The 27,122-nt window shown below is 42.3% G+C and overlaps 1 protein-coding gene across 1 annotated transcript in view; it reads right to left on the bottom strand.

Annotated features, from left to right (window-relative positions):
• Positions 1-26,048, bottom strand: part of LOC145413806 (proteasome subunit alpha type-6-like) — a 36,718-nt gene extending 10,670 nt beyond the window's left edge. Inside the window, exons 1-4 of the mRNA XM_080283468.1 lie at positions 25,940-26,048; positions 17,269-17,363; positions 11,063-11,144; positions 7,643-7,798 (exon numbers count right to left, since the gene is read on the bottom strand). Coding sequence (XP_080139594.1) covers positions 7,643-7,798; positions 11,063-11,144; positions 17,269-17,363; positions 25,940-26,015 — 409 coding nt within the window. The 5' untranslated portion in view covers positions 26,016-26,048. The remainder of the gene's footprint in view (positions 1-7,642; positions 7,799-11,062; positions 11,145-17,268; positions 17,364-25,939) is intronic.
• Between the last annotated feature and the right edge of the window lie 1,074 nt (positions 26,049-27,122).

Genomic DNA, 27,122 nt, shown 5'->3' with positions numbered 1-27,122 from the left:
GAAACTAGGGGTGCGGTGGTGCCACACATACCAACCTGCTCGTCGAGCCGGTCGCTCTATTTTTGCTGGAGACTGTACCTTCCCTGTGGTAGGTGGGGGGTCACCATCCACTCACTCGATGTAGTGCTGCTCTCAGGTGTCTGCCCTTTCCTCTCCATCCTTCTTTCCTTCCATTCTCTACTGTCTTTCTTTCCTTCATTCTTTCCTTGTCCTTCTGCCTACGGGTGACTTTACACTCCCTCTTCTGTCTTTCTTTCCTTCATTCTTTCCACTTCCTTCAGCCTGTGGGTGACTCTACACTGAGTGACAAGCCAAATGGTTTCCTGTGCACCAGGAAACCATTTACTACACTGGGTGGTAACAATATAACCAAATTTTGGTGCCTGGTGGGTTAGTGGGTAATTATTGCACTCCAATCGGATTCAGCCAGTGAAGGTTTACTGTATATCCAAGGGGTGGCTGTGGTTGACTGCTGATGTAATGCCACTCAGGGATGAGTGAGGCTGGTCACTCTCATCTTAAATGTCGGGACCAACTGCCTAGTCCCGGGCTCCTATGCTCCTCATGGGGCAATGTAGGACTGGATGATGGATGGATGGATGGATGGACTGTACCTTCCATATATTAATTAAGAAACACTTTTCAAAGGTCAAGGCTGAGACCATTATACATACATTAGAACAGACAGCACTGATACTGATCAATTAGCTCTTAACCCCTGCAGTCTGGTGACATATTTGTATTTTATTCTTGCTACCTGTTTTGGGTTCACCATTTTCTTTCTTTTCTGCTGCCTACACCAGTAATACTGCACCTCTACCACAAGCTTATGGTGTTATCTATCACTTCAATGCAGATGATACACAGCTTTATGGAAAATAACAAATGACAAGAATAATGAGGTGCTCGTCAAGCCTCTGATGTCCGCTATTAAGATACTAATGTCCAGGAAAAAACTTTAGTTAACTGAGAGTAAACTTGTGATTGTCATTACTTGAAGAAAAAGAAGAAATGATGGCACAGATATCAGATCTGTTTACTCAGAAAAATACAGCCCAGTCTTGATTATGAGAGATCTTGAGGTGTACTTAACTCAAAAAGATATACTGTATTTAAAAGTGAAATTTACTGAGCATACTGAATCTTTGGTGGAAACTTCAAATTTTCATATTCAAAAGCTGTATGCTATAAAACAGTTCTTAGATCCTCAGTGCCTCTTGACACTGCCTCACTCGATCATTTTGTCTCACCCTCAGTACTGTTAACTCTTTGTGAAGTTGGTCTGCCAAAGAACTTAGGCTGAAAAATGTTCAATGATAAGTGAACAGGGATGCTACTTATTTTTTATCTTCCTCCTAGGACTCTTACTATAGTACTCTACTCCTAACTGACACTGCAATGGCTTCCAGTATGTGCCACAATTAAGTTAAACTATGGTTCATGACCTTCAAGGCTGTAACAATATTAGAAAATATTAAGTGCGAAAGAAGTGGAAAGCAGAGTGACACAAGGAAGGAAAGTAGCTGGTGCAATGAAGGCCTTGATAAGAAACAGTGGCTTGAGTGTTGCAGCTGCATGAGGCTTACATAAAGGAGTGTCAGTGCCAACTTTAAAATATGGATGTGAGACTATGATGTGGGATGAAAATGAAAAGTCAAGAGTGAGAGCAGTGGAGAAGGGACTGCTGAGGAATGTATGTGGAGTACAGAGGGTGGATAGGATACGAAATAATGTGATCTGTGCAAGATACGAGTGAGGAAGTCTGTGGACACCAGAACTGAAGAAAGTGTACTGAGATGGTATGGTCATGTGGAGAGAATGGATAACAACAGAGTGGTGAAAAAGGTATATCTGAGCAAATCTGAAAGAGGGAGGAGGCAAGGTAGGCCAAGAAGAAGATGGAGGGATATGGTGGATGAGTGTTTGAGGAAGAGAGGTTTGGAAGTTGGTGAGGCTAGGAGACTGACAAGAGATCGAGCTGGCTGGATGAATGTTGTGAGTAGAAGTGCATGATCCGGGATTTGGCACCCCTTTTAACTTGACAGTGTCCGGATTGACTCTATCGGATAGGTTTATGTGAAGCTGCAGAATGTGGTGAATTTTGGGCGTAACAGATAGAGCCAGGATTCCAGGGGCTTGAATGATAAGTGAATGGAAGTGTGGCCCATTGGACTGGGCAAATTTGGGTTGTCTGGACGTTGCTACTCCTCACACTCTGCCCTAGGGTGGGAGAGGAGGTCCGAATGATGATGATATGATTCATTTTTTTTCATTCATTGCCAGACGCCATGTATCCCAAACGGGGTGGCCAAGGGCTTAGAGTTAATTGATATGATGATTGTTGTTATTATTGGAAAGTCACTCAGAAATATTTAAATTTGTATATACTGCCCAGTTAATGATCCAGTAAATGGGTTTGATATTTAAAAAATTTAAATTCAACCAGTACACACAAAGGCTACCTCAGACACACATCCTGTCTCACTGTTGGCCACTAAATCTTATTTATTATATGGATTATTCATTTATACACCTCTGCTTGATGAAGTTTTGGATTTTATTCAAACTACATTGTGACAAGTGCCCACAACATTATAAAGATTCAAAAGTTTGGTGAGCCTACGTATCTAGTCTTTTGCCACAGCCGCGTTTTCGCGACATTAAAAGTCAAGATATTTTGCCTAATTTTGATATTGCATACTGACTATTGTGCTGATTTCCGTTTTGGCGAGCACCAAAAGTCAATATGATTTTGAATTTTGAGCATGACTAGTCAAGATTAGTCAATGTTCCTCCCAAGGTATTTTGACTGATACTGACTTTCCATTTTGTAAAGAAACCCAGCACTCCCGAAGTCAAGCCAAACTCAATACAGAAGAAGAAAAAGCTTATGGCCTACTGACAGAAGAGTGGTCCCATAGAAGTTTATTTGACATGGAGAATCCAAATTTGCTGTCAGCTGACACCTCTGGTGGTGCCACCAAGCAGCAACTTTAGAAAAAGTTCTTCATTTAAGCCCATCAAGACATATAAGTGGTCCCATATACAGTAAGGTTATTTGACATGGATAGTTACTTTTTACAGCAAAATGTTTGTAACAAGAGCATTGCAGCAGGCCCTAGAACAATTCTACCCGTTTTTCCCTGATGCTATCACAACGTGAGGGTCTTGAGAATTCTGACAATTTTACCTTGTGAGCAACAACATTGGTACAGCTGCCCTTTCATCTAATGCCAAATTTTCAAGCAAGAGCCCCGTGTGGTCGGTCGCATGACAAATTATATAATTTAATTCCTTCACTTGCAGAAAACCTCCCAAAGCAACCACATGGCACACAAATGAATGTTTACTGTATAGAGGGCTTTGAGGTAAAGGCAATACAATAATGCTGACCCATTTTTGCAACACTCACTAGAAACTCAGTATCAGTCAAAATGGATATCAAGATGATCTCAACTTGAAAATGTTGCAAAAACACGACTCATATGTTATGGAATAACTTAAAGCCTTGAGAAGCCTACAGCAGAAATGTCCTTTTGCTTCACAATCTTCTTTGTATACAATCATATACTGTACAGTATTTATAAAAAATAATGCTATGTTTCCTCTTAAGGAATTCCCCTACAAGGGTTGGCCATGATATGGCCAATTTTTTCTATGGAATAGAAGTTAAACCAAATCTCAAAACCAGCTGATTATATTACAACACTAATAGAAGCTTCTTGGAAAAAATAAATTTAATATGTGTAATAAGATCCATAACGATATGTAAGTCACAACTTGGACTCTGACTATGTATTTGTAGCTGAGTGTTTCCTGCCTAAGAGTGCTGATCGTGTGGCCATGTACCAAGATTTCAGCCACACTCCACATTCACGGCAGTACTTACCAGGGTCGATGGTAACCACCCATTTACTATCTTAATTTTCGTATATAGCACCCAGATTTAATATCTATACAGCAATTTACCTCTCTCGAGTTATTTATTGGAAAACTCAAAACTCTTCTTTTCCTGATAACTTTTGAACTGGGGATAGCATAGCATTGGAAATTAGCCCCTCAAGACTGATGCCGCACGATCATGCTTTTGTGTAATTTGACACACCAGCCTATACCGCACAATCGATAAAGACACACAAAAAACTGGGGTAGGGTAACTCCGCCCCTTTGGTGATGTATATGGGATCAGACCAATGAGAGCTAGAGTATCTGGGACGGTATGGCGTGATTGGCCCCCTAAGGTGGGGGAGAAGGAACCCCCCACCACCACCATCACTTTACCTCCCTCAGCTCCATTGCATCATCTCCACATTGTCCCCTCCCAACCAACCATATCCCAACATACCCCCCACAGTGGTGTGTGCGCACAGCAACCCTTCTCCCCTCTCCCTCCATCCTCCTCCCCCCTCCAGCCAGACAAAATCCACCTCCATTTATAGCCTGGCTTGTTTTGTTGCTATGGGCATATGCAACACTGACATTTCATGTCTAGGGAACACTTCACACTGACATTAGTTAGGTATATATAATCATTTACTGTAAATAATGCATTTTCTGTACATTTTCTATTTTCTCCCATGGGGGATTGGTAACTTATTTGCATCTTTGACAGGCGATTGTGCAAAAACTATTTGGTCAATCTGACTGAAACATACATTTTCAGGTGTGTAAATTCAGTCTCTTGAAATGTAGAAGACAAATTTTTACCTTGGTAAAAGCCGAAAAATCGACCCTGTTTTGCAGCAGGAGGGACACAGCAAATTGCGTACTTTAGGGGTTAATAGGTTCAGTAGGTGGCACTGCTCTGAGGCAATACTAATAAAAAACTGATAATCATACTGCTACTTCAAGGTTTTGAGCACTGAAAAACTTTTTGGAAGAACTGCTGCTTTTCAGAAACAAAAGATCAACCATTATTATTATCGCTACTACCGTATCATCATCATTATTACAATCTCCAGATAAATTTTTCCAATTCTGAAGAGACTTTTCAAACTGGAGGGGTTAGATATAGCCAGCCTTTATTTACCCCTTTACTACAGGAGGTCTCCAAAAACTGATTAAAATCATCCAGATGAAGCAAGAATTTATCAATGATACATATCACCAGACTGACGAGGAGAAGGCTAGAAACTGTTTGTGTACCCTTATATTTTTCACACATGCATGTACTTCACTCCAAAACATGAGATCTATTGATCTGATACAGTATTTACAATAAAAAACAGGTTCTCATGTAACACAGCTGTATATAGGAACATATTTAGTGTTGTGTAAAAAATTACTGTGCATTATTACACTTAATAACATTTGAAAACCTTGATAATTCTGGCTGCACTATGAATCAATCATCCATGCATCCATCAATCATCCAATCTACTACTGTCTCATCAGGAGTCTGAGGATATACCACTCAGTCCTGACATTAAAGAAAGAGTGACCCATCACTTTACCCTCACAGGCATTGTGCATGCTATAAACCCCAACCACTCCTAGAAAATATGAGGTCTGACCAAAAAGAAACCGAATCTTTTAAATAATGTTCCAATGAGCCGGTGTAGCACGCTCACGACAGGAGAGATATGTAGGAGCAACTCTGAGCTTTAGTCTAACACTAGCCCAAACATACCACGTCATTTAGTCATCGAGGTACCTGCACCTAAGTGAACGTGTGTTTAGTGCACTTAGCAATTTGCTGCAAGTTGGACAATGAAGGAAGCTGAGGAGCAACATGTTCATGTGAAATTCTGCTTCAAATTGGGAAAAACTTTGAAGGAGACTTTTCAAATATTGCAACAGGCTTATAGGGACGATTGTTTGCGCCATATGCAATGTTACAAGTTTTTCCAGCAGTTTAAACTGGGAAGCATTTCCACCAGAGACGATCCCAAACCCGGATGGCCTTCCACATCAACAGCTGACAATCACAAGAAAGTGTGTCCTGTGATCTATGAAAACTATCGCTTGACTGTCTGTGAAGTTTCCGAAGTAGCCATCTGTAAAAGTTCTTGCAACATGATTTTAAATGAAAAACTAAAGACGCATCATGTTGCCGCAAAATTTATGAAGTGGCTGCTGACAGAGGTGCAAAACAGAACAGTGTCACAGTCGGTCAGGAGCTGTTTGACTGTTCAAATAGCGATGAAAACTTTCTGAAAAATGTCATAAGTGATGAAAATTGGGTGCACAGCTACAATGTTGAAACAAAATGGCAGTCATCACAGAGGGCTGGAACAATGTCGATGCGACCAAAAAAGGCATGTCAGAGTCACACATATGTGAAAGTGATGTTGACTGTCTTTTCTTATTGGAAGAGGGGTGTTGTTCCATGAATTTATTCCATGTGGCCAGACAGTCAATGGTTTCACTTAGATGTCCTACAGCATTTGAGGGAGGTAGTGTGACAGAAGAGGCCTGAGGTGAGAATAAACAAAACCTGGATAGGATGCTGCACCATTACAATGCACATGCTAATGTTTCGCTCCCTATCTATGACTTTTTGGTGAAGCTTGAGATGACTATCATCCTCCAGGCACCCTACTCTCTGGGTTTGGCCCCTGTGGACTTTTTTTTTTTTTTTTTTTTTTTTTTTTTTTCCCCCCCCCCCCCCAAAGGTGAAATCCAACCTGAAAGGAAACCAATTTCAGATAACCGTGAAGATATAGGAAAATTCGCAAAGTGCACCAAACATACGTTCACTCAAGCGCATATGCCTCGATGACTAAATGATCTGGCATGATGCAGCTAGTGTTAGCCTGAAGCTGAAGTTGCTGTTACACAGCACTCCCATCGTGATTACATTATGCTGGTTAGTAGGTGTGCTATTTAATTCTGTTCCTTTAGGACCACATTTCATTGTAGTCCCTTGTCTCACAAGACCACCCAGCAACTAAAATTTTATTGGAGTAACAGAACTAACGTACTGGGTTTGAATACAGCACAAACACCTATCCCTGATCTCCCTATGACTACCAGTGAACTATTCTAAAAAGGGGACAGTAACTAAGTGCAACAGAGAACAAAGGAGTTAATCAGCCTCAGAAGGAATAATACAGGTATGCCCCAGTTTAATGATGTAATTGGTTAGGTAAAACCCCCATCGTTACGAGGGGTATCGTATATTGGGGTACTTTTAACTTGAAAAGCATTTATCAGCCTTGGGTTTCCCCCCTAACCAAATCCAAAACCCACCCAAATGAGCCCCAAAACAAGTTTGAAGCCAATCTAAATGGCCTAACAGTTGTAAAGGAAGCTAACCTAAGCCTAACCTGTAAATAACTCACTGAAACCAAAAAATAAAATGTGAAAATCATCATACATACGTCTGGAAAAACTCAAGCTCAGTAAACTGTACCCCAAAATGACAATGTTCACCCCACCTATAGCTAAAACACATTAATCCAAGTCTAAAACCAGTTTAAAAATCAACCTAAACACACAATTTGTCTAAAATATTTTTGTCTAAAAAAAAAAAAAAAAAAAAAAAAAAAAAAAACAGCATTAAACCGGGGTTTGGCCAACGTTAAGCAGGGTATAGTGGTATTTCTATCCCCATCATTAAGCCGGGGTATCGCATCAAGGGGTATCATATATCAGGGTATTACTGTACTCTTCTTATAAGTAATCTGTCATGCATACTCACTACACCCAAGGGGCCTCATCTCAGCATTCTGTGTGTAGACCTGGTTAATGTCAGCCATACGGCGGCAAAGGTCATTGATAGGCATGTCATAACGGTACCGGTACTTGAAGTTGTTGGCCTCATGCTGTGCCACCATCACTTGATACCGGCTGTCTCCTGTAAAACAACCAGACCACCATCAACACAATAATAATTTTTTAAATGCAGTTAACACCTTGGTAGATGTAAATGCATACATGCATTTTTTAAAGTTTTATAAAAAGTTTACTACATAATGATGAATACAATGTCTATATGCATCCTTGCAAAGATGCATCACTTGTGAATCAATTTGCTTGAAGTTCTTAAGTTCTTAATGTGCATTTTAGTCTCCCAAAACTTTTGACCAGCCCTGCCAAAAGCAGTGACCACCAAACAATTATGACATTTGGTAGTTTAAGTCAGGTGTCCACCAAGGTGTTAAATGATTACACAGGCATATGAAGCAGGGGATCTGGGGGGCTAACGCCCCCCCCCAAGGGTTAGGAAAACATGACTTTTGTCTTTTTCAAGGAAGATCCTTCCTGATGGTGTACTGGTAACTTTAAAAGGATTTTTGTTTTAAACTGTTTGAATTCATACAATACTAAGAAGTTATTCTCTATAATGTGTGAAGGTAAACTGATTTAACTGTTTAAGTTTGTTCTGATATATTCATTACCCACTATCAGTTTTCATATGAATTCTAATCTGAACATGAGTTGTTAAACCGTGGATTGTGCAATAATCTTTTTTAAATCCCACCCTGTGGTGTGCAAAAAATGAAGGAAAAGAAAAAAGTTTTTATTTTAGTTTTTGCTTAAACTTGAAGATAAACATCCAGGGAATCATCTGGTAAAAAAAAAAAAAAAAAAAAAATCTCTCTCTCCCCATCTTTACGTAGGGCCGCTGATGAACACAAGAAGTTTCCAGTATCCCCTGGGCATGAGTGATTACTCAGTTACTGAGAAGTAGGGGGGGGGGAAGGGTACAGGAGAAAGAAAATACACAATAGGACTGATGTGATTAGACTGTATTGAAATGCTGATTTTGTTTCCAAGACAATATTTTTCAAAGTGTTGACTGGAGTGAAATGAATATGGTGGGAAATATCCATGAGAAGTACAGAACAGTGATGAATGCACATAAGAAAGGGCTGGGTATTTATGCCCCAAAGTAGTGCTGCTCTTGGGTATCTGCCCTTTCCTCTCCTGCCTCCTTTCTCTCCTTCCTCTTCTGTCTTTCTTTACTTCATTCTTTCCTCGTCCTTCTGCCTGTGGGTGATTTTAGACTCCCTCTTTTGTCTTTCTTTCCTTCATTCTTTCCTCTTCTTCTGCCTATGGGTGACTCTGGTGGTTTAGAGGGTAACTGCAGCCCTCCAATCGGACTAAGCTGGTGAAGGTTTATATCCAAGGGATGGTTGGGGTTATTGCTCACTTAATGCCACTCAGGGATGAGTGAGGCTGGTCACTCTCATCTTAAAAGTCAGGACCAACATGCCCAGCCCTGGGCTCCTATGCTCCTCATGGGGCAAGGTAGGATTAGATGATGGATGGATGGATGTTCTCAAAAAAAAAAAAAAAAAAAAAAAAAAAAAAAAAAAAAAAAAAGTTCAATAACATTTGTAAGAATGCACTTGGGGTAAAGAATAGAACATGGAACAAGGAGCAAAGAAGGTTTTGTGAAAGACCTTGGAATTACTATAAAAAGGAAAGAGAAAAAATCAGTAATGAATTGGAGGGAGGAAGAATGGAAATATGAAATGGATATTGTATGCAAATGTAAAATATAACAATTTGTTTTAAAGGATTTGTTAACAGTAAAATGAAAGTATTTAAGACTGAGAAATGGAGGTGTAACATATGAAAAGAAAGCTGCTTGAAATAATGAATGATAGTTCACTATCATCTTAAATCACTCTCATCTTAAATGTCGGAACCAACTGCCTAGCCCCGGGCTCCTACGCTCCTCATGGGGCAATGTAGGATTGGAAGATGGATGGAAAGACTAAAGTAACAACACTACTGTATGGTATTTTAACCAGTACTATGCTAGCAACATAGATCTACGTCCCCTTCAAAAATGTTGGTGATGTAGATCTACGTCCCCTTCAAAAATGTTGGTGATGTAGATCTACGTCCCCTTCAAAAATGTTGGTGATGTAGATCTACGTCCCCTTCAAAAATGTTGGTGATGTAGATCTACGTCCCCTTCAAAAATGTTGGTGATGTAGATCTACGTCCCCTTCAAAAATGTTGGTGATGTAGATCTACGTCCCCTTCAAAAATGTTGGTGAAGTAGATCTACGTCCCCTTCAAAAATGTTGGTGATGTAGATCTACGTCCCCTTCAAAAATGTTGGTGATGTAGATCTACGTCCTGCAGCAGTGAGAAGTCATTGCAAGCAACCGAAGTAAATTGGAAGGTAATATCACATCCTGCTAACTTCAGACATTTCCCCACTATGCACACAATACTGATTTTGGAGTGCGGGAGGTGAGTTAGTCTTCACAGGCTCAAAGCCACTCTGCTCTGTCTGTAACCTTGAAGATTTCAGAGGTAGAATGGCACCAACCTGACTCAATTCAACCTACTTTCTGGCTTTGGTGATTACTTTTACCAGTGCCAGGGATCTTATGTTCATATAAAGCCCATTTACCCACAAAAAATATCCAAAATCGGTTCACGAGATCACAAACGCTTTGCTCTCTCAGTAACCTTGAAGATTTCAGAGGTTGAGTTGCACAAACCTGACTCAATTCAACCACCTTTCTGGCTCTGGTGATTACTTTTATTAGTGCCAGGGATCTTATATTGATGTATTAGGCCCATTCAGCCAGAAAAAAAATCTACAATCAGTTCAAAAGCTCACAGTCACTCTGCTCTCTCAGTAACCTTGAAGATTTCAGAGGTAAAGTGGCACCAACCTGACTCTTCAACCAACTATCTGGCTTTAGTGATTACTTTTATTAGTGACAGGGATCTTGTATTGATGTATTAAGCCCATTCAGCCAGAAGAAAAAAAATCCAAAATCAGCCAGGTAGAGAGGTATCATTTTTTTTTTTTTCCCAAGTGCAGTACAGGTAAAAACCAATGTCAATAATGGATCTGAGGAGTACAGAAAGCATCAAGATATAAAGTAGCACAGACACGTATAAATGCAACAATTCACACTGATAAAGACTGCTATGATTAATATGTCCTGTCTACAATAATATGCAATGCTGGATAGAACCATAACAAGAAACCTCAGGGTTTGGAGACTTCCCAGAAATGCTGCAGGAGACTAAGCAGCTTGAAAAGTAGCTAACAGATATACAAAGCTGATCCTTGCAGGTACAGAACACTGCTTTTCAACTGCATTTTATGAATGGCATGCATGAACAATACTTATGGTCTCACCCTGCATGCCAGTCATCACACAGCCAACATTTGGTGTCAGCTGGTACATGTGTGTCACTGTTGAGGGATCCAGTAGCTTGTCCTGGAAAGAGGAGAATATGTCAGTTCTTTAAAATCAGTACTATAATCACAATCATTCCACTACCTTTTCTGAGTTAGGTAAATGTACATTTTACTGTAAGCAGCTGAAGGACCTTACCAATTCAATCGCTATACAGTACTCTAGTTTGTTTTCTGTATTTTTCTATTTTCATGGTGGTAAACAATTGTTTTCCATTGACCTTCTTTCCTCTTATTGTTATCATCATGTTCCTTATGCTTCACATATGCTGGTAATGGCGGACTTGCTACAACTTACTCGAATCTTGGTTGTTAGGTCGGGTTAAAATGTAAGGTTCAGAGGAGGTACTAAAGGAAACCAGGATGTACGTTGGAAGTGTCCATCATTACACTCGAGAAACAGTTGATATTGTGGAAGGAACATGACTAAAAACAACTGGGAAAGAAACTGGACATGAAACATTCCTTTACCCCCCCCCCCAAATAAAACAAGAAAAAGCAGAACTGATCTGGTAAGAAGCTTCTGCCATTTAAAGTATATACTTACCCTAAGGTAGTTATGTACCTGTAAATACTTAAGAAATTAGTTTGATCACATTATACTTAGTGAATATAGATTCATAATCAATCTGGACCGTGGATTTTAACACCATACTGTAATGTACAGTAATCACTCCAATATCCGATGTAATAGAGCCATAGGTAGGTCCGGATATTGGTTCTGTCCGGATATTGGGCCCCAGCTTATGGACTTGTACTTATGGACCCTAACTTAGAGAAACACCTATACAACTCCCTCTGGACATGCATAGCACCTATTTAAGACCCAAATCACACCAATAAGGCATATAAATGACTGAAATAAATGCAAAAGAAACATAAAATGAGGGTTTAGAAGTAGGTTCATACAATAATAAACATTCTGGTGACTGGCTCCTGGACTGGTACTTATGGACCCTAACCTAGCCTAACTCAGAAAAACACCTTCCTACTGCACATGCATAGCTCCTAACACCCTATTCACACCAATAAAGGACATTAAAGAGTGAAATGAGTTAAGTATAGTATGGAAAAAAGTACAGTATGAAACATTCTTACGTCCGGATAGTGGGGATGTTCGGATATTGGGCGTCCGGATATTAGAGTGATTACTGTATATACAGTAATCACTCCAATATCCGGATCAATAGAGCCATCGGTAGGTTCGGATATTGGTTTTGTCCGGATATTGGGCCCCAGCTTATGGACTTGTACTTACGGACCCTAACACAGAGAAACACCTATACAACTCCCTCCGGACATGCATAGCACCTATTTAACACCCAAATCACACCAATAAGGCACATAAATGACTGAAATAAATGCAATAGACACATAAAATGTGGGTTTAGAAGTATGTTCATACATTAATAAACATTCTGGTACTTATGGACTCTAACCGAACCTAACCTAACCGAACCTAACCGAACTCTGAAAAACACATTCCTACTGCACATGCATGAGGTAAGTTTAGTATGGAAAGAAGTACAGTATGACACTTTCTGGTAAGTATAGTATGGGAAAAAATACAATATGAAACATTCTGGTAAATATAGTATGGAAAATAGTACAACATGAAACATTTTGGCTACTTACAGCAAGTCCCTGGCCACCTCGATGAATAACCGCCTCCTCTCGGACTCTGACAGTAAGAACGATTTCCTGAAGCACTTGCACTACACTCTTCCTGAAGTCTTGCACTGAACTTAGTCACTAACACACAGAAGTCCGTTCTTTTCACAGTGTTCACTTTAGTCCAAATAATGTTCCATTAAATTTAAGTGTTGCACATTAACTTTTCCCAAGTTTTTTAAGTTTCCAAAGCCAAAACAAAGAAGGTTAGTTACGTTAAATTTCTTTTCTACTTAGTCTTTTCTCCCAACTTGAAAACCTTAACACAACACACCGTTTTTTTCACTGCACAACACTCAAAATTCCCGTGTGGTCTAGTGGAGAAGTTCTTGCTGTTTATTCACTGTCAGAGCCCGAGAGTATCACTGGCAGGCGTCCAAGGGGTGCATCGGTGGGTAGTGGTGATGGCGTACCGACTACAGAAGACTCTGAAGACAGCCGCAAACTCACGTCGAGCGGTGACTCCACTGTAGCTGATGTGCTGGGCTGTGGCTCGGAGCATGAGGGCCTGTCTTGGGGAGGCAACGGAGTGGAACCAGGGCTTGGCACAGCGGGGGTCACGGGCCTGAAAAAACTGTCAATCGTTGACTGACGCAAGGACCGACGATTCTGGCGATTGATGATGCGCTGCCGGAAAGCACGCACTTCCTCCACGAGTCCCAGGGGCCCCATCTCCCTGTCGCAGTCCGGGTGTTCCAGGTAGTCTAGGACGAACTCTAGATGTTCCCGGAGTGCGCTCAGCTTGGGGATGGCTGGAGTAGTGTCCTGCTGGGCGGAGTCTGCATCATCATCGCCTTCGTCGTCGGAATCTTCAAGTTCGGGACTGACACCAGCAACCGAAGACGCGATCTCGATATCAGACAAAGTCTGATACCCAGGATCGCCCTCGTCGTCGTCCAACCACTCACGAACATCGTCCACATCAACATCGTCGCCGTGCGTACGTAGCCGTGCATGGAAGTCATCCACGTCAAACCCTAGGAAATCGTACTCCACATCTGTTCCGAGAAGCAGACGAGACCAACCATTTTCAAGAGTTTTCACAGGGACTTCCTTCCATGCACTAGCCCAGTTGTACAGCGCAGTCTTGATGTTGTAGCGGCGAAGGTTTTCCAAAGTCCGCTTGCCTCGAGTGTCACGTCCTTCCCTGCGCTCGTCCTCGTCCTCGAGAACCACCATCACCTCGTCCAGGAACTTCCGACGGTACAGGCGCTTTGTTGCCACGATCACTCCTTGGTCCATTGGTTGAATGAGAGCAGTCGTATTAGGTGGCAGAAACATGCACCTAATACGGCCATTCTCAGCAACCAAGTCCTTGTCGCACGGGTGGGCAGGTGCATTGTCGAGGAGAAGGAGAGCCTTTACCTGGTCGCGAGGAATTCCCAGTGTCTTCGTCTGGTAATGTATGACCTCCTTGACGAAGTGATGGTGAAACCAGTCTTTGAAAATCACAGCTGTGAACCATGCTTTCAAAGAATGGTACCATACGACAGGAAGGACATCCATCACCCCACGAAGGCACCGAGGCTGCTTTGCACGGCCAACAATAACGGGCTTAAGCCGGTGCATGCCGTTAGCATTGGCACAACACAAAGCAGATATCCGTTCCTTAGAAAGCTTGCGGCCAGGTACACGCTTCTCCGTCTCATCGGCGAGAGTGTTCGTTGGCACCGAGCGATAGAATAGGCCAGTTTCGTCAGCGTTATAGACTTGACCGAGAGTGAGGCCCTCCCTGTCGATCAAGCCTTTCACCTTGTGCCGAAACTCGTCCACTCCATCCTCGTTAGCGTCCAATGCTTCGCCATGTGCTTTACGGTTAGTAAGGCCATGTCGCAACTTGAACGCGAAGAGCCAACCCTCGGATGCCTTGAAGTCTAGGGCGTCGTGAAGCCTTGCAAACTTCTCAGCAGCAGCCTTCAGCTCCGTTCCACGTACCATCACACCAGCTGCACGTTGCTGTCGATACCAAATCAACGTGGAGCGGTCGATCTCTGCATACTTGGGAGTAAACATAACCTTCCTCTCCACGTTGCGTTTGCTTCTCGACGAGAAGTCAGCCGTGTACTGCATGAGCTTGTCTCGGGAACGCTTGATATCAAACAAAGTCGACCGGGCCAGGTTGAACTCGCGGAGAATGCGAGAGGAAGACCAACCCGCATCAACCTTCTCCAATATCTCCCGTTTCTTCTCCAGAGTCAACACCACTCTCTTCCTTTTCTCAGGAGGCAGGGCCATCATCACACACACTAAGAGTAGGGCAGAGAGCAGCAGGAGGCCTTGCAGCAAGTACAGCACCACCACAAAAGCGAGCACGTGGGCAGCCATGACGAAGAGCGTAGGTCTTGTCGCGGTGAGAGACAGGCGGGAAGTGGGGAGGATGCAGCGGCGCTCTATCGGACGTCGGAGGAATGACGAACCAAAACAATGCTCTCACGCGGCGCGCGCGGCAAGTTCAAATTACGGACGGCAAAAAATCGATTTTTTTTCCAATTTTTTTGGATTTTCGGACCATTTTGGGAATGTTTGATCCCAGGACGATAAGGTTCGGTTAGTGGGGATGTTCGGTTATTGGGCGTCCGGATATTAGAGGGATTACTGTACAGGAAAACCTCAATATAACAGACTTTAATATACCATAATTCGCTTTAATCGTAAGCGATGAGTTACCAGACTTAATTCCTATATATGAGAAAAATTCCGATAAAGCCAGAAGTGGTCCAGACTGCCTGACCCCGTCAGCTATGTTCACTACAATAAGGTAAATAAAAGACATGCTTACCAGTGCGCAGTAGAGTATTAGTAGAGTATTATTATACCATTTGATTATTGCAGTGAATGTCTAATAAAGTACAGCACTGCAATGGTAGTGAAAAGTATAAAAACCATTGGTGATATCTGGATTAATGTTTGATATGTTGGAAAAAGTCCAGGTTAGCATGGGGAAGTCCAGATGTCATTTTTACTGGAATGGCTTGGGCCCCAATTAGTCCATTATAGTGAGGTTTTACTGTATTTGCATACACAACACCATCTGTGGACATTATTATGAACGATCCTAACATACTGTACAGGGTAACACCAGTGTCATTTGAAAATCTGAACCCCAGGTCACTTCCCTATACAGAAAACGCCCTCGGGGCACTTTTTCTAGGATGAAAACCTGCCCTTCCCTGTGGAAAACTGACCTCTCATGTAAATATTTCAAATCTGAAGTCAGGTAAGTTGGGCTATGTTAGGTAAGACTGAGTTAGGTATGTCACTTTTCCAAAGGGGAAAATACAGTATCCTATCTGACACCAGTACCATACAAAATAATAAATACTGGAAATCTTTGTTATTAACCTATGCTCCCTGAAGAACATCCTCAGATGAACATACTTTTCCCCTATTTTTTTGCCCATTTCCTTCATATATATATATATATATATATATATGTGTGTGTGTGTGTGTGTGTATATATATATATATATATATATATATATATATATATATATATGATACTGTAGTTCTCTTGTCATTCCACTCCGTGCTGCCTGGGACACTGAGCAGTAAGGATGCCTGCAACTACCCGTTAGGTCCCACAGGCCCCCAGTGTCCAATAGCTAAGTGTCCCCCCCCCCCCACACAGTGGTCCAATTTTACTATACTCCAACCTGTCACCATATCAAGATGACAAAATCTATAGAAGCATCTTTCATACCTATTTTGATAAAAAAGAATGTAGTTATCATACACAGTATGTTCATAGTTTCCTTTACAGTACTGCTTCCATTAAAGAAAGAAAAATGGTAAAAGATGACTGACAACTGTGAGTATGCTAGGAGTGTAGGGGTTAACCCATTCAATCCTGAAGGGTATTTTGAAACATCCCCTCACACTGGCACAAGAAGTGTTGTTTCCAGTTTTGTAAACTGCATTTTTTTTTGTGTGTGAGTGTGGAATCACAGAACTACGGTACCATATGTCTGTTGCACTGGGCAAACCTGTGCTGTCTGGTCATTGCTATTCCTCACCCTGCCCGAGGGTGGGAAAGGAGGTCCGGATGATGATGATCATGATATTTATGAGCCTTGCACTGCATGCACTATCATTATGAAAATGAATAACACTGATAAAAAATATCAGCTATGTAAACATAGAGAAAACTATTTAAAATTTTTAACATATGTGAATATACAGTAAACTGGCAGCTATATGGTATTATATATACACAGTATTACGAATATACATACAAATACACTGTGAATAAATACCTAACAGCATATAGCAAAAAGTCACTCGGACATCTGACGTACTGTGCTGAATAGCACCCACAAAAATGTGTGCACTTCTTAAATGCACCTGATGTCAATGGCAGTAACTCAGGGATGAGTCAGTTGATGCCAACAGCAGTAAAAGTGTTCATATACAAAAATAACCAAAGGTATCTCAAAAGTCACTAGCATTCAACAGACCAGCAGCATAAGGCAACTCACAGGAACTTTCTTCTGTGTAACGCAGACAGCTGTGTCCTCTCCTTTACATGCCACCGAGGTCAGACCTTCCTGGTTAATTGCCTTAAATGCATATTCTGTAAGAGAAGTAATAACTGATTATACTGGCAACTACCGCACCACAGAGGAAGGTTATCATATAACTAAAACATGAACCATGATATATACGGTACATACAATAACCAAAAACAATTAAAGCTTCCCCTTGCAATGAGGATATACTGTACTACTTCAGTGTGGCAATATCAAGATGTCAACCATTAATCTATACCAAGTTCAAAGATGGTGAGTATGCATGCTGTAGTTATCAGTTTGTAATTTTCAGTAGCGATATAACCTTATTATCTATTACTGCTGGCTTCAGTTACATACAGCTTGATTACTGTTTGCTTTGTTTAAATTTTTAGTACAAAATTTATCCAGATCACCGAGTGACAAGCCAAATGGTTTCCTGTACACCAGGAAACCATTTACCATGCTGGGTGGTAACCATATAGCCAAATTTTGGCACCTGGTGGTTTAGTGGGTAATTATTGCGCTCCAGGCGGATTGAGCCAGTGAAGGTTTATATCCAAGGGATGGTTGGGGTTGACTGCTCATGTAATGCCACTCAGGGATGAGTGAGGCTGGTCACTCTCATCTTTAACTGTCGAGACCAACTGCCTAGCCCCGAGCTCCTACGCTCCTCATGGGACAATGTAGGATTGGATGATAGATGGATGGATTTACCCAGATGTGATAGGATGCATCAGAAGAAACACGCTGAAGCGGTTTGGTCATGTGGAGAAGATGGAGAGAGAGACACTGACAAGGAGAGTGCATGTGAGTGAGGCAGAGGAGGGAGGGGGAGGCCAAGGATGAGATGGAGGGATGGAGTGAAGAGGTATATGAGAGAAGAGGGTGTGAGCTGGGAGCAGGGCAATGAAATGACAGGGGACAGGGGGACATGAAAGCGATTTGTTTATGGCCACCCCTTACGGGATTATGGAGTCTGGCAATATATTGATATATAGATGGCTTACGAATATTTACCAAAATTGTTCATAATTCATCAGTACAATATAATCTGCATGAGTTTAAGTTATAATATGATACTGCTATAGGGTACTTTACTAATATGTCAAAAGTTAGAAACTTCCCTACTCATGACAGGACAGAACTTCCCAAGTCACAAATTCTCCAACTGTACAAACAGTGTACTAATTGAGACAGTGAACTGATTGACAGATGATACTGTTTCATTCATCTTTAAAAATTAACATCTGGATAAGAGAAACCACTAAATTTCATTCTGGTACTATATACACGTACCGTATTTTATTTCATCTAGAATATTTTTACGTACCAGCAGGCTTGCAATGTTGGCCAATATGAAGTAAAAGAACAGACTATGACTGGCTGTAATATCATCAGCCACAAAGAAGTGACCTAACTCTGCTCAGCTGTCACAATCATGCAATGGTGTGGTTGTACTATACACCACATAAGCTACCGGTGCTGTATATGTTTCTTCATGGCAATGGCAGCAGACAATCCCATACTACCCTCTTTTGAGCCATGGAGGGCCCACAACACAGACGAGCCTCAGGCTAAGCTACTGTGATTCAGATCATTATTCTTGCTAACAATAACAGAGCCTCAACTGTTAATCTTTTTTGTCATTGCCATGATGATGCCTATGTAGTCTGGTGGTGCAGGTCTCAGGTTAGAAAAGGCTGTGTGATAATGCAGCCTAATCTAGTATCTTCCTTGCGCCTCCCTATGGTGAGGCAAAGTCCACCACAAGGAAGCATCAGCTCACTGCACAGGATGGTCCTGCAGGGGCAATTGCTTACATGCAGTTGGTGGGTCTACCCAGCCAGACAGACCAGAGTACCTCATTAACAATACTGTACCCTATTAAATCAAACCAAACTTGGCTCAGTTTTTTTTTTCTTTCTTTCTTTAACACTTCATTATGATAATGTAGAGACAGAATGAGGTACATGGGTTTGAGGGTCTATCTATCTATCTATCTATTGCCAGACACCATAATCCCTTAAGGGGTGGCCATTTGACTTTGAGTTATTTGTTTTAAGGGGAGGGGCACCAACTCTCCACCAACCCACTTGTTCACATGTAGGGAGCACGTATGGTTTGGTTATATGGTTACCACCCAGCGTTGTAAATGGTTTCTTGGCTTACAGGAAACCATTTGGCTTGTCACTCAATGTAAAGCCGCCTGTAAAGGAAAGAAAAGCAATAAGAAGTGACAGGAAAGATGCGAGAAATAGGAAGAGAGGAGGGGAGGCACAGAAAAAGAAGTTTGAGGGTAAATGTGGATAAAACAAAAGTGATGATATCTAGGGTATAAGGTGTGTGGCCATGTGAAGTTTGCCACATGGGTGTGGGAAGCAACCCTATCTTGTATAGTGTTTGTGATCTGTAGGTGCATAAGGGATGTAGTGGTACAGTATTAGAGGTAGGCTGCAAAATAATGCTGATTTCGTGTGTGCGTCAGGGAGAGCATGTAGAGATTGTGAAGCATGAAAGGACTGAGCTTGCTGGGGAGTCACTTGAGTGTACGGAGGGGCTTTGTTATTTGGTTCGTTTTCATTTTTAAAGGCTCCAACATGCTTGCATGTGTCGGCCTTGGTCACCTAACGGCAGCTCTCCACGCTGCACAATCCATTGCAGCCTCCCTGTTCAGTCCCTTAACCCTAAGGTCACACTTAATGACCTCGTCCCATGTCTTTCTCGGTCTACCCCTCATATCCCCACCCCCAATATTAACACTTCTCACCTTCTTCACCCAATTATCATCCCCGATCCTCTCCACGTCCAAACCACCTCAATCTACCTCTCCTCATCACAACACCAATACACTCCAGTCCCATCCTACCTCTCAACTCTTCCATTGTAAACCCAGCCCCTCCAGGCCTTGGACGCAGGAACGCACTGCACATCCACCTAATCATTGTCGTTTCTGTACGTCTGAGCCGGTGAATATCTTCCTCCTTCACTGCCCAGGTCTCACTGCCATACAGCATTACACTCCTAACACATGCTGCATACAAAGACCCCTTAGCACGTAGGGAGAGCCCTCTCAATGTCAGGTTGACATGTTATATGTTGCTGAAGAAGCTGGAGCTAGCTCTTGCTAGGGTAATGTGTGGTTGGAGGAAGTTCAGGGAGCTGTTGCCTCTCCTATCTTTGAAAGGGCTCTCCTTCAATGCTAAGGGACCCTTGTATGCAGCTTGTGTTAGAAGTGTAATGCTGTACGGTAGTGATACCCGGGCAGCAAAGGCAGAGGATCTTTGTAGGCTCCAATGTATATAAATGACAAAGGATGTGCAGTGCATCCTCGACTATGATACCTGGGGGAGGAAGGTGGGGCAAGGATTGTGACTGAAGAGTTGGGAGGAAGAATGGGACTTGAATGCGTTGGTGTTATGAGGAGGGACAGATTGAGATCGTCTGGGCATGCTGAGAGGATGGAGGATGACAATTGGGTGTAAAGGTGAGAAGCATGAAGTTAAGTAGTGGAAGCAATGAAAAAAGTCAAAATGGGGAGAGCCCCAGGAACTGATGGAGTGTGTGGTGAAATGCTGAAGCATGGGGGGAGAGATAGTAGTAGAATGGATAAGGAACATGTGAAGATTGGCCTGGGAGGAAGGTAGTGTCCTGGGGGAATGGAAGTCAGGTATAATTATTTCCTTGTACAATGGAAAAAGGGAAAAAGATGTGTGGCAATCATCGGGGCAATTATCTTCTTAGTGTAATAGGAAGAGTATATGGTAGGATACCTACTGACAGAGTCAGGGAAATAACAGAGGAAGTAGTTGGAGAAGAACTGGGAGGTTTTAGGATAGGAGGAGGTTGTGTAGATCAGATATTCATTCTTAGTTCTTTAGTGGTAAAGTTTGTAGAAAAGGGAAAGATGTTGTATGTGGCCTTCATGGATTTTGAGAAAGCATATGACTGGGTGGCTATACAAGGAATATGGAATGTATCAGGGATATATGGAGTAAATGGGAAGTTGTTGAATGCTCTGAAGAGTATGTATGAGGGTGCTAAGGCTGAAGTGCATGTGGATAGTGAACTGAGAGAATTTTTCTATTTGAATGTTGGATTGAAACAGGAATGTGTCATGTCCCCATGGTTGTTCAATCTTTATATGGATGGGGTTATGCAAGAAAATCAAGGTAGGGCAGTGGATGTTGAAGCAACCCTAATGAATGAGGGCAGCATTTGGAAACTCCCTGTACTGATGTTTGTAGATGATACTGTACTGTTAAGTGAAGATGATGGGAAACTGCAAGGTTTGGTGAATGAGTTCGGGAATGTGTATAAGAAACGGAATCTAAAGGTGAATGTAGGGAAAAGTAAAATTATGGTCTTTGAGAGAAATAAACTCCCTGTACTGATGTTTGTAGATGATACTGTACTGTTAAGTGAAGATGAAGGGAAACTGCAAGGTTTGGCGAATGAGTTCGGGAATGTGTGTAAGAAACGGAATCTAAAGGTGAATGTAGGGAAAAGTAAAATTATGGTCTTTGAGAGAAATAAAGTCACTGAATGTACAGTGGGGTTGGATGAGGAGGAAATGGAAAATGTGAGTGCATTTAAGTACCTGGATGGTGTGATGAGCAGGGATGGAAGTTCAGAGGATGAAATGCTTGAAAGGGTAGCTACAACAGGAAAGAAAGGCTGGTTCTTTGAACATAGTGATAAGGAACAGTGAAGTGAGCATGGAAGTAAAAAAGTAGCTGCATGACAATATTGTGATACCAACTCTAACCTATCGAAGTGAAGCTCTGACCCTGTTGGAGGGACACAAGTCATGGGTGGGAGCAATGGAAATGAGTTATTTAAGAGGAGCATGTGGAGTTACACGGAGAGGCAGACTGTCAAATGAGGAAGTGAAGGAGCGCTATGGTGTGGACGTGAGAGAAATCGTTAGGAGAAATACACTGAGGTGGTTTGGCTATGTGGAGAGGACGAAGAGCGAGAGACTAACAGGGAGTGTATGAATGTGAGGTGGAGGGGGGAAGAGGCCAAGGATGAGATTTTTTTTTTTTTTTTTTTTTATGCGAGGAAGAAGGAACCAAAGGCCATGAGCCCGCAGTAACAGTTCCCTCCAAGAGAAAAACAAAATACAATACAGAGCCAAATTCAAGATCCGATCATTTTGAGATGCCTGGACACACTGCGTTTGAAAGACTGGAGATCATAGGCAGGAGGAAATACAGACAGAGGGAGACAGTTCCAGAGCTGACCTGTTGCATGAATGAAAGACTGGGAGTAACGGTTAACTCTTGCATTAGAGAGTTGGACAGAAAAGGGATGAGAGTTTGCTGCCAGACGGGTGCTACGCGCCCGTCGTAGAGGTGGAGGAATGCAAGCAGACAGTTCAGAGGAGCAGTGACCATTAAAGTAGCGATAGAAAAGAGATAAAGATGCAACAGTGCGGCGAAGAGACAGAGGTTGAAGGGAGTCAGTAAGAGGAGAGGAGAGTTAATGAGACGAAAAGCCTTTGACTCCACCCTATTGAGAAGAGCTGTATGTGGGGAGCCTCCCCACACATGAGAGTTGTACTCCACACAGGGGCGGATAAAACCCCTGTATAGAGTCAACAATTGTGCAGGGGTAAAGAAAGAGCGGAGTCGGCTTAGCACACCCAATCTCTTGGAAGCAGATTTTACAAGAGATGCAATATGATCTTTCCAAGATAAGTCCCAGAGTAAATGAAACCCCAAGCATGTTCAAGGATGATGCAGGATTAATCTGAATATTATTAAACATTAGTGGGTATACCTGTGGAAGATTTTGTCGGGTTGATAGGTGTAAGAACTGAGTCTTAGAAGCATTAAAGACAACCATATTATTTTTACCCCAGTCAGAGATATGAGCCAAGTCAGACATTAGGTGTGCCATAGCCTCATCCTTGTTTCTTGAAGTAACTGTTGAGATGGGCGTTGCGGGAACCGAATGGAAAGGTGAAGGGTGGAGTCATCAGCGTATGAGTGGATAGAGTTAGATGTACAGCTTAGAAGATCATTGATGAATAAAAGGAAGAGAGTTGGTGATAGGACAGAGCCCTGAGGAACACCACTGTTGATAGATCTAGGAGAAGAACGATGGCCGTCTACGACAGCAGCTATAGAACGACCAGAAAGGAAGCTAGCGATGAAGGTACAGATAGAAGGATAGAAACCGTAGGAGGGCAGTTTGGAAATTAAAGATTTATGCCAGACTCGATCGAAAGCCTTTGAGATGTCAAGTGCAATGGCAAAGCTTTCGCCAAAGTCCCGAAAGGAGGATGACCAGGAGTCTGAAAGGTAGGTGAGAAGATCGCCAGTGGAGCGTCCCTGACGGAACCCATACTGACGATCGGAAAGAAGGTTGTGATAGGAAAGATGCCTTAAAATTTTTTTTTTCAGAATTGACTCGAAAACTTTTGAAATACAGGACGTTAAAGCAATTGGACGATAGTTGGAGGGTTGGGAGTGGTCACCCTTCTTTGGGACTGGCTGAATGAGAGCAAACTTCCAGCAAGAAGGAAAGGTACAAGTTGACAGACAAAGGCGAAATAGTTTGCCTAGGCAGGGTGTAAGCACAGAAGCACAGTTTTTGAGAACAACAGGAGGGACCCCATCAGGCCCATATGCCTTGTTAGTACTGAGGCCAGTAATGGCAGAAAATACATCAACTGAAGACATTTTAATGTCAGCCATGAGGAAGTCAGAGGGGGGAAGTGATGGAGGAACAGCACCTGAATCGTCTAAGGTGGAATTGGAGGAGAAAGTCTGTGTGAAGAGAACTGCTTTATAAGAAGAAGAAATAGCTACAGAACCATCAGAGTAGAAAAGAGGAGGAAGGATGATGAGGTAAAGTTGTTAGAAAGATTTTTGGCAAGGTGCCAGAAGGAGCGGGAAGAATTCGAGTTGGAGAGTTGAGAGCATTTAGTATGGATGAAATTATTTTTAGTAGAGCGAAGAACAGACTTAGCACGATTCCGGGCAGAAAGCAATAAGATGATGTGATTCAGGGGTGGGTTGGCTCCGGTACCTTTTGTAGGCCTTCTCCTTGTTGCGGACAGCATTAGAACAAGCGTGATTAAACCAAGGCTTTCTTGCGTTAGTCAAAGGATATGAGAAAGGAATGTATGCTTCCATGCCCGAGAGAATAACCTCCGTAATGCGCAAGGCACACTCAGATGGCTCACGGCCATGGAAGCAATAATCATTCCAGGGAAAATCAAAGAAGTACTGCCTGAGGGCCTCCCAGTCCGCAGCTCCAAAATGCCAGAGACGACGTTTCCCTGGAGGGTCCACAGGCCGTACTGGAGCGATAGGACAGGTTAAGGTAATAAGGTTGTGATCGGAGGAGCCCAACGGAGAGAAAAGATTAACAGAGTAAGCTGAAGGATTAGTTGTGAGGAAGAGGTCAAGTATGTTGGAGCTCTCTCCAAGGCGGTCAGGGATACGGGTAGGGTGCTGTACAAGCTGCTCTAGGTCATTAAGGATAGAAAAGATGTAGGCTTGTTCACCAGGTGGATCCGTGAAAGGAGATGGAGGGATAGAGAGGAGAGGTATATGAGGGAGGCAGGCAGGGCCGGATTAACCCTGCTGTGGCCTCACAGGCAACGCAGACGGTTGGCCAGCAACATACAGATCTCCATTTTCCATTACTGTACTTTGAGTGAAATTTTGGCATGACCTACAATGGCCTTTTTTGATGGTCTGATGGGTGATGGCCCTCATTTGGACGCCCAAAGCGTATATTCCGCCCTGGAAGTCTGGATGGCCTGACAGGCCGTGGCCTTGTTGGCAGTTGTCCATTTTGCCTGTACCTGGTAATCCAGCCCTGGAGGCAGGTGTGAGCTGGGAGCAAAGCAGTGATCTGGCAATGGACAGGGCAACATGGAGGCAATTTGTCTGTATTTACTCCTTATGGGATTGAGGCATCTGGCAATAGATGGATAGATAAACAAATATGGTAAACATCACTTTCTTTAAGGCAGTAGAAGCACCTTACCAAATCAGTTCTTCCTGATAGTCTGTTGTAATTTCTTGATTATTTCTGGGGTGGTAAATAAGTGTTTCACATGAAATCTGTTTCCCCATTGTTGTATCAACTTGTCTGTTTCATCTGCGTAATGGTGGAAGGGACTGTCTTAACCTAAGTGTTTAACTAAATCTAACCTAACTTAACTGTAACTAATAATTTAATCTAACCTAACCTAACCTAGCATCCACTTGGGAAACAAAAACCACCTGTAAGTACACTGAATGAGCCAAACAATAACAGGTATAGTTTAAGGCACGTGATGATAAAAACAATGGGAAATATTTCAGCAGGAAAAGATAATTTATAACCCTGAAAATCGTCAGAAAAATACAGAAAAAAAAATGGAGGAATATGAAATGAACTGGTATGGTCCTTCTACTGCCTCAAGTAAAGCGTACACTTACCAAGAGCTATGCTGTGCTCTGAGTACACTATACTCTAGGTATTTTAAATGAATGTCTTCCATTTAATACTGGTACCATTCGTTGGCAGTATTCGTTAAGCGAAGTACCAAATGTCCAAACTCAATATTACACTAAACAATTATGCCTCAAGAAATGTTACCACTCAGTACAATATGTCTGCCTGAAGAAAAACTTACCAACTTGGTACAGCCTTCCTTCCGGACTGAATATAGTAATATGACGATCAAAACCGGCGCTTGTTCCTCGAGCCATCACCGCTGTTCTAAATGACGGATTTCAACAACTAGAACAATCTGCGTTTGGAGACGATACTACAATGGTACGTAATAAAGATGCTTTCTCCAGGAAGTTCGTAGATTATTAAATAAAATTAACTTTAGTATTGTGAACCTCGTTTTATTTTAAAATCGATGAATACATTATAGCCTTCAATGACAAAAAGCTTACGACAGTTCCAGATACAAGATAAAGCAGAGTAACTGACTGTTTACCTTCTCAGGGTCACAGCTCGACTTCGTATATATTTTGTAAAAATAAATACCGTGACAATCATACTATCGACGTATCTAAACAGAACATCTTTGAATTATCATATTCGCATGTATCACTCAATATCTTTTCAAAGAATATAGGAATGACAATGAAAGTCGAAGGTTCATATCAGAGAGCATCCGCAGCTAGAGTGTAACTTTGGCCGCCATATTGAAACACCATCATTCGTCCACCCTCCACAATTTAGCTTGCTGTTTCTGTTTCGCTGTTGCTTACATAAGACAAACAGTGGGCCATGGCACTATATTTTCCGAATTCATCGGCTGATTTCAAAAGATGTGGGCGTCAGTGATGTAGATAAACAACACCGGCGCCGCCCTGGGCCCCTGGCGAGGTTACACAAACTACATGATGTTACCCATGGGAAAGCATCTCTGTAGAGCTCAGTGGAGAGACCACTGAGCTGTATAGTATGGAGAGGTTATCTCCATTGCGGGCGTGTGATTTTGGCCACCACATTGAAACACCAGCACTCAAATTAAAATACTTTATTTTCACTAAGCAGTGGTTATAAATGCACTCGTCGCTTTTAATACAGAAAACATATATGGATTGTTTTTTTCCCCCCTAGTTTAACGAATTATATCGGGTATATTTAGTGAAATACCGGCCATGGCAACGAAGGACACCACTACACCCCCAGGAGGAGACTACGGAGAGGTATACGCGCGCACCGTCCTTACAATATGGACTTAAGTTCCGCTGGGTCCCGCGCCCCTATTCCTCGGAGTGCGCCAGGCGCGGCCACCCCAATCTGAGCGCACTACCTTTCGGCCGAGCTAGCTTTTGCAAGGATCGGGGTGGAGC

This window comes from Coenobita brevimanus, chromosome 97 (genome assembly GCF_032717465.1).
Source record: "Coenobita brevimanus isolate Jiangsu-jjx chromosome 97, ASM3271746v2, whole genome shotgun sequence".
Lineage (NCBI taxonomy): Eukaryota > Metazoa > Arthropoda > Malacostraca > Decapoda > Coenobitidae > Coenobita > Coenobita brevimanus.
Note: the sequence above shows the minus strand (reverse complement) of the source record. Positions and strands in the feature narration are given on the sequence as shown.